General features: G+C 35.2%; 1 protein-coding gene across 2 annotated transcripts in view; it reads right to left on the reverse strand.

Moving 5' to 3' along the window:
- Positions 1-12787, reverse strand: part of LOC143239186 (OTU domain-containing protein 7B-like) — a 47945-nt gene that overhangs the window by 12337 nt on the left and 22821 nt on the right. For both annotated transcript variants that reach the window (XM_076480053.1, XM_076480052.1), the window contains exons 6-7: positions 2493-2620; positions 750-874 (exon numbers count right to left, since the gene is read on the reverse strand). In XM_076480053.1, the coding sequence (XP_076336168.1) occupies positions 750-874; positions 2493-2620 (253 nt within the window). The remainder of the gene's footprint in view (positions 1-749; positions 875-2492; positions 2621-12787) is intronic.

Below are 12787 nucleotides of genomic sequence, written 5' to 3' on the forward strand. Positions count from 1 at the left end.
ATTCATTGAAATGAATGACTGATTGATCAGCTAGCTTATCTAAGATGAAAATTCAATCTCAGTACCCAGCAGTATCCAGGATTAAGTTAGATTTAGGATATTATTTTGGAGTTTATTAATTACATTTCTTACAAAGTTTAACTTTATGTTTTATTTATTTATATATTCTACACTTTTTGTTTTCTAATACTCCCAAGGTATATTTTCTTTCCTGTTTCAAGATCTGCAGTTAAAATTACACCAAAAATAATTTACAAATTTTTAAATAAATTTTCCTTAAATGCACAATCCTGTGTTGATGCTGCATGAACATTTGATTGGAAAATCATTTTAAATTTGTTTCAAATAAATGAGAAGCCACTATTTAAAACATATCATTAAGTCTACAGTTTATACATTTCTTAACTACTAAAACAGCTAATGACATCAGACAAGTTGTTGGAACAAGACCTGTATTTCATATTCAGCATTACCTATTTTAGACAAGTTGTTAGAATAAGACCTGTATTTTATAATCAGTATTACCTATTTTAGACACGTTGTTAGAACAAGATCTGAATTTCATAATCAGTATTATCTATTTTTCCACATTTGTCCTTTTTGTTTTTACAATGAAAAATATTCTTTTACACACAACTTTATTCCCTGTAAACAAATATCAGCTGTCAAAACTGAAAATATTAAATTTTTATCTGCATTTTGGTTAATACTCACATGATGTCTGACAATTATGTTTTGATATCGCTTACCTCTTTTGATAAGAACCACAAACAGGTGGCTTTCCTTGTAAGCGAGATCGAGGTTCAGATGACGCCATCTTTAACAGACTCTGCCATTCTCGTTGCCACTCTTCTTCACAATACACCAGTCCTGCCTGTAGGTAGAATACAATAATATTTCTCAACCTCAATACACCAGTCCTGCCTGTAGGTAGAATACAATAATATTTCTCAACCTCAATATACCAGTCCTGCCTGTAGGTACAAGACAATAATATTTCTCAACCTCAATACACCAGTCCTGCCTGTAGGTACAACACAATAATATTTCTCAACCTCAATATACCAGTCCTGCCTGTAGGTACAAGACAATAATATTTCTCAACCTCAATACACCAGTCCTGTCTGTAGGTACAAGACAATAATATTTCTCAACCTCAATACACCAGTCCTGTCTGTAGGTACAAGACAATAATATTTCTCAACCTCAATACACCAGTCCTGTCTGTAGGTACAAGACAATAATATTTCTCAACCTCAATACACCAGTCCTGCCTGTAGGTACAAGACAATGATAAAATACAATATAATAATACTTCTCAACCTCAATACACCAGTCCTGTCTGTAGGTACAAGACAATGATAAAATACAATACAATAATATTTCTCAACCTCAATACACCAGTCCTGTCTGTAGGTACAAGACAATGATAAAATACAATATAATAATATTTCTCAACCTCAATACATCAGTCCTGTCTGTATGTACAAGACAATGATAAAATACAATATAATAATATTTCTCAACCTCAATACACCAGTCCTGCCTGTAGATACAAGACAATGATAAAATACAATATAATAATATATCTCAACCTCTTCTATACCAGAGACCAGCTCACTGCCTCCTTACACTTTTGCAAACCATAGTTATTTGCAATGATAATGTTAAACAATTATGATTTATCTATGAATATTCTGTCAGTTTTTGTGAAATCCCACAGAGTGACAAGTTTGATTAATGTAACAAAAACCTGTACAAGTTAAATAAACATTTACAAGTAGTTCTCTAAACAACAGATTGGTTGAAAGATAAATAGATACAGATGTCAGCATGGCATTTAACTTCTTCCTAATAAATATAATTATATCATAATAAAGAAACATCAGCAAGTATCCATGGTGAGTAAGTACCCAAAATACATATAAAAAGGAAGAATTGTGGGATGGGTAAGTACCAAAAATACATATAAAAAGGAAGAAATGTGCAATTGGTGAGTATCAAAAATATATATATGAAAAAAATGACCTATGTAGTGGGTAAGTGTGTGTTGTTGTTCTAGCAAAACCACATTGGGCTACCTACTAAGTCCACTGAGAGGAATCAAACCCCTGATTTTTGCACTGTAAATCCGTAGACTTACCACTGTATCAGCAGAGACAGTGGGTAAGTGGGAGAAATACATAAAATAAAAAGAATTATGTAGTGAATAACTATAAGAAATACATATATAAAGAAAGGCTTATGTACTGGGTAAGTAGCAGAAATAAATGTCTTGTGTACCGACTAATTTGACTTGTTATAATTTTATTTCTTACTGGTTGGTTAATTATAGATAAAAACATAATTCTTGTAAAGCCTACCAAGTCCCAAAAAATTAACCACCACCAATATGTTGAAATTTTTAAGTGTCATGGACATCTTACTATATAAAGCAGTTTTTTATCATTCTCAAAGAAACACATAAGGGTAAACATGTGTGGTCTACTAACCTGTTTATTTTGCAGTGCAGTCTGCCAGCGCCACCTACGGTAGAATGCTTGTGTGAAACTACTGTGGGTTAGGAGAGAATGCAGTGCCTTTCGCAGGGTCAGAAGTCTGTCATGAAATCCCCACATACCTTCAACAGATGAACAATAGTGGAAATTATAATAATTTTTGTAAAATCAGTACACAAAAGCCCAAAAGTTTCATTATATCAACCAAGAAAAATAATCTAAGATAGCTTCCCAAAATAAAAATACTCAACCACTCAAACAATAAAATATCTTTCTGGAAAGTTCTCTATTCATGCTGAAACCTAATAATTGGTTCCCACAATAATTTATTTTTTTATCCTCTTCAAATGTTTTCAAAATGCTGTAATTCAGCTAATTAGAGCCTAAAGTTCAAAGTTATTTCATTATTTTATAATACTATTTAGATACATTATTTTACCCAAAACAGTGTTTTCCAAACTTTCAACAGCAGTGCCCCCCAGCTCAACAAAGTTTCTGTTACGTCCTCCTTTGAATTAAAATTATTTTTGCAAGTAATAACAGTAAAATCAACATATTCTTTATCTCTTCTTTATAATTTTTTAAAATGAAAAAAATGCTTGTAAGGAGTAAGTAAGTGTAAGAGTAAAACATCTTTGAGATCAAAGTGACAGTTTTGTTAGATAATCACCATCTCCAGCTCTTGTTTCTCCCACCAAAAGGCCATATCCCCCAACAACACATCCCACAGTTTAGACAATACTGCCCTGAGTTATACTTGTCAAATAATTATGCATTCCTATAGTGCTGTTCTAATCAATAACAACTACATTATCTCAAAAATTATTTTTGATGAAGAAATCCAAGTAAAACATTTGCAAGTTCAAATCATGTTTACTTTGCTTCTGTTTGATAAATTTTGACATGACACTGGGTGATAGGAGTTTACACTGACCATTCAGCACAAGCAATCAAAATGCTGATAATAACACTGATCACAGTAAAATAGGAAGAACTGAAGCAAATCTTCAGTTACTGCAGCAAAAATGCTCAACTTAAAATCTGAAAGTACTTTGAATTTTATGTAAATATATACACAAATATATATAAAGATAATTCTGTGATAAAATCAAATTTACTATAAAGAAAGCTTTGTGCTGGGAATTTTGGAGACAGCATGCTGACACAATTGATAAACATGACATGCACTTTCACATCATTATTTCTTCATCTCTAATGATTCAAAAGAGATTTTATGAGGATACTCTTTATTGAAATACAAAAGAACTAGTTTGGTTTGTTTTGAATTTTGTGCAAAGCTACACAAGGGCTCTCTGCACTAGCTGTGCCTAATTTAGGATTGTAAGACAGCTAGTCATCACCACCCACCACCAACTCTTGGGGTAATTTTTTACCAATGGATAGTGGGATTGACCATCACATTATAATGCCCACACAGCTGAAAGGGCAAGCATCTTTGCCACTGGTGTGGCAAGGATTCAAACCCACGACACTCGGATTACAAGTCAAATGTCTTAAACACCTGACCATGATGGGCCAATACAAATAAAACAATGTTTAAAAGTTGGAAGTCATCAAACCTGACTTATTTTAACCTGTATTTATAATTGATAATCACCTCAACCACCGCATATTCCTAGTCTAACAACACTTCAACCACCACATATTCCTAGTCTAACAACACCTCAACCACCACATACTCCTAGTCTAACAACATCATTAATCCAGTGGATCAAATCCCATCACATAAGTATCCAGTTTAAATATATTTAATAACTCTGTCAAATATTTAAAAACTGACATTTTATTAAAGTTGAAGTATTTGATTTAAAAAATTCCAAGTACGTTTTGGGTTATATCACACACAACTTCATTTAATGATCATCTGTGATTTAGATAAATTACCAACACAATTTTTAGCAGCTAAACAGAGCCAGAATTATCGTTTTAATTATTACATCTAAATTTTTAAGTCTTAATATTCAGTAATTCTTGTTAATAAAGTTCAGTCAATATAACAAACACTTGGTTTATTAGTACTTTAGTTTCATATGAAATCTTAAAAACTAAATGCTAAAATAACTGAATAATGATTAACTAGCATCTTTAACCAATCATTGACTAAGACTCTTATAGCAAAACTACTAATAACTTATCTGTCTCTTCATGTACAAGAAACACGTCTTGAAGCTGGTAACTGATTTCTTTACAAGATAGTTTGGAACTTTGTTATAATTTGTAATTATTCTAGAGAAAACAATGTACTATTCATTTTATTTCATATTTGTCAACTTTTTTCATTGTACAATGAAGATTTTGCTAAAGTCAGTGTTATGATACAGAAAGATAAAATATAAGGTTTCACCAAACACTTTTCATATTTATTTAGGAGGTTCTACAAGTTATGCAAATTAAACTGTATGACAAAAATAAGTATCCTTATTCTGAGCATAAAAATCACATTTCACTACAACTAATTCAGTAAAGGCTTCAGAAAATCACAAACAAAACTTTAATGAAAGTACTTTATAAGTGAATCTGCTTTTGTGTACAACAGATATGTAATGTTCACCAACAGTTTGCCAAATTTCCTGAAAACACCTTCAGAGTTACAGTACTTATAGTTTCACAGTTAAAATGTGGTCATACTGTTGACTAAATTAACTAAATCTAACAGTATTCAAAGTTACTTCAAAACTACAAAGTAGGTAATTTTATATGTCAGTTTCTATTGATATCCTACACAAATCCAACAATATTTCACAAGATAACTTGTATAAGTTGTTAGAGACTATTCAAATAATATTTAGAAAACTGTTTTTTTAATCTGTAATATTCTGTTGGGTATCAATAACCTTTCAAAACAACTTAACTCTCCTTCTATGGGGTCAATCCCATAAGCTGACCTCAACCATTTTGTGTTTGTCACAGTTTTCATACGATAACTTTTAATACAGTATGCATATCTTTATGAAATTTTCAGGTTATCAGTAAACACTACTGGACTTTAGTACATACATTTTGATTAAGTTTTAAGATTTTTAAAGTAATGATGTATTCATGCATATTTTTATTTTTGAATGTCTACTATCCAACATGCAAAGTAATTTCAATTTTAAAATTAAAAATATTTTTATGCATCAGAAATTTGCCTAATTTCTCAGGTGAAATCTTTATCATCTCTAAATAGTTATCATGTGTTTAGTTATAAAAAATTATACATTTTCTGTTATTCTCTCAATTATGTCTCTGTATTGGTTTGGTCGATTCAATCAAAAAATTAGAAAGTAAATATAAGTTAGGCTTTTGTTATTCTAAAATGACTGCAAATTATAAGAAGATAGTACAAATGTTTAGTCTAAATAGCTCAAATATAAAAACATTTTACAACTATGTTTTTTTTTATTCATTAATCTTTCAGCCATGTCTAACTGACGTAAAAAAGATTGCAATGATGGAGTAAATATCCAGTCGTGTTACTGCAACCAACAGTATTAAACTATCTTGGCTTTGTGCTAGTGAACCAGTATTTTGTAAAATAACCACGTAAAAGTTATTACTATTTAGAAATAAGTTCTTAAAGTTATTTTTCTTAAAGCACAGAATGGTAAAGAAACAAATATATAAAACAATGACTTTTTAGTTACAAACTTAGTATTCACTTGCCCAATTGCCTTAAATTGTTAAGCCTGATCTAATTTTGCACATGGAGGTTGTAAAGTTGGTTGGTTGGTTGATTTGGTGTTTTATGGCACAAAGCAGCTACGCTATCTGTGACAAACATCTGGTAAAAAGTTACAATTAAAGTAAATTGAGTAAAATTCATAAAAGGAAATTAAGGTAAAACAAAACAAAGTTTAAAAAACAAATAGCATAAAACCATAGTTTACATCTAGTCTACAATGTTAAGAGAAAAATTACAGTAAAACAAGTTGTAAAGGACTTTCTGTAGCATAATTGTAAATATTATAACTTGCCAGGAAGACTAATAGGTAAGTACAAAAACCACCGTCAGTCACCTGCAGTTGGCCTTTCCAGTTCTGGTATCAAGTTATTTGATGTTATGGCCATTTTCAAAAAGTAGAGTAATAAAAGTTTTAAAAGACTTGTAGCAAAATTTTAATAATAACTTGCCAGGATGACTAACAGGTAGTTCAAACAGCAGCGTTAGTCACCTGAAGTTAGCCTTTTCAGTCCTGGTTTCAAGTTATTTAATGTCAGGGCCATTTCTAATTTCAAATCAAACTAGAGAGACTGTGATTCTTGAAGGGAACCACATTAAAAAAGGATTAATGTATAAATTAAAAAACTAAATGGCATTAAAAAGATAAATGGCCTTTAAAAAACTAAAAACACTACCAAGGTGAACAGTGTCACCATTACCAATAACAATGTCTAATGTTACTGATAAACCTTAGGACAGAACATGTTTAAAATAGTGCCACCATTGAGAATCATAATGATGGAAAGATAGTAAAATGTGACTTATTGTGACCTAAGTGCTACACAGACTACACATTGATGCATCAGTCCCAGATTAAAGAAATGATGAGTTAAAAAACTGTGACCAATGCATATTCTAGTAAGAACAATTTCCTCTTTCAATTCTTAAGGAAGCAAAACAGCCAAAGTCCAATATAGGGTTTTATTTGGAAAAGCTTGTTTTCACGTTGCTCACTCCAAGTTGACTTCCAGCTGGCACAGAGCCAAGCCTTGAATAGAGCACTGTAGTCCTTGTATGGAACAGGCACAGCAGTGATAGTGCCAGAGCAGACAGACTTTGCTGCCGTGTCAGCAAGCTCATTCTCACAAATACCAATGTGGAGTGGTATCTAGAAAAACTGGTTAGAAGTAGATGTTAAAGAGAAATGGGCCAGTCAGTTTTGAATATCAGCGAGTACAGGGTGTGAACTAACGTGAAGCGATTCCATGGCCAATAGAGAACTAAGTGAGTCAGCATAAATAGTGAAGTTTGAGTACTGCTTAGCTTCTATGTGATCCAGGGCAAGAGAAATGGCATACAGTTCAGCAGTGAACACAGAAGCTGTAGAGAGGATTCAGTGTGCTACCACCGAACCACAACAAACCATGGCAGAGCCCACACAGTCACCTGATTTCAAACCATCTGTATAAGTAGGAATGGAAGGATGGTTCGTAAGATGTTCAGCAAATAACAGACAGTATTTCCAACCGAAAGTGTCAGCTTTTCTCAGATGACTTAAAGATAGGTCACATTTTGGGACTGTAAGAAGACATGGTAAGATGGGCTGACCAGTGGATACAGCAATGTTATCCAAGGACAGACCCAATTCATCCAACTGCACCTGGATATGAAGGCCAAAAGGAGAAATGGCAGATCATCTCTTCTGAAAAAGTATGACCCACTGAGGAAGGAGAGCACAACCTCACGTAGGATGCTTTGGTAAGGAACAAAGTTTCAAAACATGTAGTAAAGACAGTTGCGAATGGCAGAGGTGCAAAGAAGATTCATGAGACTCTATGTATAAGCTCTGAAATGGGGAAGTGCTGAAAACCTCAGTGCAGAGCCAAAGTCCTTGATCTTTAAGGCTGAGGGTCTAGCAGAGCCACAGACCAGTGATCCATAGTCAAGTTTTGATCAAATAAGAGCAAGATATATCTTTAGCAAAGAACATCAATCCAGTCCCCAAGTAGTGGCAGAATGAACATGGAGGATATTCAGTGCTCTTGTAGATTTGACCTGTAGCTGCTTGATATGTGGTATAAAGATCAGCTTACGGTCAAAGATAAGCCCCAAGAACTTTGTCTCAGGAACCACAGGCAGCACAACTTCACCAATACGGAGTTCAGGATCAGTATAAATACGCTGTTGGTGGAAAAAGTGCATGCAAACAGTTTTAGAGAGAGAGAAGGTAAAGCTGTTTGCTATAGTCCACTTCAGTAAAGGATGGCAGTCTATAGCTGCCGCTCAATATACCTCATGTTCGAGGACTGACAAGATGTGAAAGTCGTCAACATAGAGCCTGTTTGCAACAGCGAGAGGGAGTTGTTCAGTGATGGCATTAATTTATATACTGAAAAGTGTGACACTCAAAATACAGCCCTGAGGGACTCCAAGTCCCTGTGAAAAAGAACAGGAATGTGTCGAACCCACATGGAATTGGAATCTCTTGTCCATTAAAAAATTTTTAATAAAAATTGGCAAATGGGAATGTAACCCATATATATGGAGGTCTTACAAAATACCATACCTCAATGTTGAATCATAAGCCTTCTCAATGTCAAAGAACATTGATACAAGATGTTGTTGTTTGAGAAAGGCTTTTCTGATTGGAATTTCAAGTCAACTCAGGTGGTCCACAGTGGAGCACTGTCGTTGGAACCCACACTGGGTGGGCAAGAGGAGGTTGTTTCATTTGAGGAACCAATCAAGACAAGCATTAACCATCCTCTCTAAGGTCTTACAGAGAGAGCTTGTCAAAGCAATTGTATGGTAGTATGAAGGAATCTTGGGATCCTTCCCAGGCTTAGAGATAGATAGGACAATAGTCTGGCATTATGCATCAGATAAAACATTCTCCTGCCAGATACGGTTACAAACAATCAGAAGAATAGTAAGAGAAGCAGGAGATAGATTGTGCAGTATTTCATAGTGTACATCATCAGGGCCAACTGATGTACTGCGAGTTTTAGTTCCACCAGTGTAAAGGGACGATTATAGTCATAAAGTCAATCAGCTCAAAAAGAAAGAAATGATCACTCTGTCCTATTCTTGATGGCTATGAAGGTGGAGAAAGAAGCAGAAATGCTAGACACCTGGCAAAAGCTTTCACCAAGAGTATCGGTGATGCTCCAGATATCAGCTACTTCTTGGCCATCAGAGAGCACGATCGAGAGGGAGACAGAATTACCCACTGACCTTTTGAATCTTGTCCCATATGACTTTGGAACTGGTGGTAAAAGATATGCTGGTTGTGAAGTTAATCCAAGATTCCTTCTGGCTTTGACGTCTTACCCACTGAGCATGTGCATGAGCCTGCTGGAAAGCGATGCAGTCCGAAAGTGTGGTATAACTACGGAAAGTATTCCAGGCCTGTTTTTGAGTCTTCCATGCCATGTGGTAGGCAGATTTTCTACCATGGACAAGGACATAGTGGTAGGTAGGTATTTCATATTTATTGGCACAAAGCTACTAGGCTATCTTTGCCAAACAAGATGTATTATACTATAATGGTATATGGAAATGGAGGTAAAAATATATAAAATTAAGACCTGCCACGAAGACTGAACAGTCACCTGAAGTTGGCCTTTCCTGTCTTATGTTCAGGTTAAAATAAAATTAAAATGTGTAAAAGAAATCATGCTAAAATGGTATATAGTCCAATTAAAACCTTAAATTAAGTTAAAAAGACCAATGGCTCTTAAATGTAAAAACATGAGTGAGGTGGGTAGTATCACATCACCCATGACATTGGCTAATGTCAAAGGCAAACCTACCTTAAAAATATGTTTAAAATGGCATCATCCTTCTTGGTTGTAACAACAGCATGATAATAAAATATGTATGATTGTGGCTTGAGTGCCACACATTGGTGCATCAGAACCAGATAAAAGGAATTGGTGAGTCAAAAAACTGTGACCAATGCGTAGCCTAGCAGGAACAACTTCCTCTCTTCGATCTTTACAGAAACAAGATGGCCAAAGAGCTATAGAAGGTTTGATTTGGAAAAGCTTATTATTTCGTTACTCACTCCAGGTTCCTTACATCGACTATGGTCCAGTTATCAACAGGTACAGTGGTGATAGAGCCAGATCGGACAGCCTTTGCTGCTCTGTCAGCTAGCTCATTCCCATGAATACAAATGTGACCTGGTATCCAAAAACACTGGACAGAGATGGATGGGCCAGTTTGTTTTGGATATTGATAGGAAGGTTAGTGGTAACTAACATCGAATGATGTCAGAGCCAATAGACAGCTGAGTGAATCAGTATAGATCGTACACTTTGTATATTGCACAGTTTCAATGTGATTCAGGGCAAGAGAAATGGCATACAACTTGGCAGTGAACACAGAAAGTGTAGAGAGGATTCTGTGTGCTACAACTGAACTGTAACAAACCATGGCAGAGCCTACAGAATACCTGATTTTAAATTATCTGTATATATGGGAATGGATAGATGATTTGAAAGATGTTCAGCAAATGAAGAGCGATATTTCCAATCAGGAGTATCTGCCTTTTTCAGATGACTCAAAGATAGGTCACAGTTGGGGATAGTAATTAGCCCTGGTGGAAGAGGCTGAACTGTTGATACTGCTATGCTATTCAAAAATATATCCAATTTTTCTGATTGTGCCCAAATACGAAGGCTAAAAGGAACAATGGCAGATTTTCTATTATTAGAAAAGTGTGGCCCACTGATGATGGAAAACACAATCCCAAGTAGGATGCTGTGGTAAAGATCGAAGTTTGGAAACATACATAAGAGACAGTTGCAAATGGCAAATATACAGAAGTGGTTCATGGGACTCCATGCACAAACTTTGTATTGGAGAACTACACAAGACCCCAGTGCAAAGCCAAAGCCCCTTATGGTGGATAGGATCCAACATTTTCAGTGCTGAAGTCCTGGCAGGACCATAGACTTATAGTCAAGTTTGGATCGTATAAGAGCATGATAAGCTCCATTTTAAGCACTGAGTATTGATCCACTCCCAAGAGGTGGAAGAGAGGACACCGATGTTCAGTGCTCTTATACATTTGACATGAAGTTGCTTGATATGTGAAATAAAGTTTAATTTACAGTCAACTATAAGAGCTAAGAACTTTGATTCAGGGATGACGAAAAGTACAACATCATTAATACGAAGTTCTGGATCTGGATGAATACCCTGGTGGTAGAAGAAATGTACACAAACAGGAGAGAAAGTTGAAAACCATTTGTTGTGGTCCACTTAAGTATATGATTCATTGCAGTTTGTAGCTGTCACACAATAAACCTCATGTTTGATGACTGACATGCAATGTGAAAGTCATCAATGAAAAGACCATTTGCAACTGTAGGGTGTAGCTGTTCACTGCTGGCATTAATCTTCATAATGAAAAGTGTGACACTCAGAACACAACCCTGAGGGACTCCAAGTTCCTGTGAGAAAAAACGGGAAAGTGTTGAGCCCACATGAATCTGGAATCAGCAGTTCATTAAAAAATGCTTAATGAAAAGTGTCAAATTGCCATGCAATCTGTATGAGTGAAGGTCTCGCAAGATGCCATATCTCCATGTTGTATCATAAGCTTTCTCTAAATAACAAAATATAGAAACAAGATGTTGTCGCTTCAAAAAGGCTTCTCTGACTGATGTGTTACAAGGAGAATTAAGTGTTCTATCATGGAGCGTTGTCTTCAGAACCCACACTGAGTGGGTGAGAGAAGGTTGTTTGATTCAAGGAACCAAACAAGACGAGAATTAATCATCCTCTTTAAGATCTTACTGAGACAACTCTTCAAAGCAATTGGATGGTAATTCGAAGGAATATTTGGATCCTTCCCAGGTTTAAGAACAGGGAGTTAAATAGCTTGGCACCAAGCATCAGGAAAGACAATCTCCTGCCATATCCAGTTAAAGACAGCCAGGAGAATAGTAAGAGAGGCAGAAGAAAGGTGGCATAACATCTCATAATGTATATCATCAGGTCCAACTGATGTATTGCCAGACAGATGAAGCACAAGTTTGAGTTTCACCAGTGTAAGAGGGCGATTCTAGTCGCAGGGATGATCAGTCGAAAAGGAAAGAGGCAGATGTTCAACTTGTGTTTTAATAGCTAAGAAGGAAAGCGATGAGTTTGAAGAGCTAGATACATGAGAGAAACATTCACTAAAAGTATTGGCAATGCTCTGAGAATCAGCAATTTAATGGCCATTCAATATTAAGATAGAGAAGGGGCCAAAAGTATACCGTCCACTCACCTTCGGATCTTGTCCCATATGACTTTTGAACTGCTGGTTGAAGAAATGCTGGAGGTGTTAATCCAAAATTCCTTCTGGCTTTGAGATCTAACTCACTGAGTATGTGTACAGGCCTGCTAAAAGCAGTATGGTTTGAAAGCATGGGATATCTACGAAATTTATCCCAAGCACATTTCTGAGCTTTTCATGTTATATAACAAGCAGAATTTCATCAAGGATGGGGATGTCATGTGAAATATGTTGAGGTTTTGGGGATGCACTGAGCAGCTGCTTGGATAATACAGTTAGTTATTGCTGCAACACAATCATCTATTGATGATTTACATAAGATGGCAGGATCAAGTT

The sequence above is a fragment of the Tachypleus tridentatus genome, chromosome 13, assembly GCF_004210375.1.
Source record: "Tachypleus tridentatus isolate NWPU-2018 chromosome 13, ASM421037v1, whole genome shotgun sequence".
Lineage (NCBI taxonomy): Eukaryota > Metazoa > Arthropoda > Merostomata > Xiphosura > Limulidae > Tachypleus > Tachypleus tridentatus.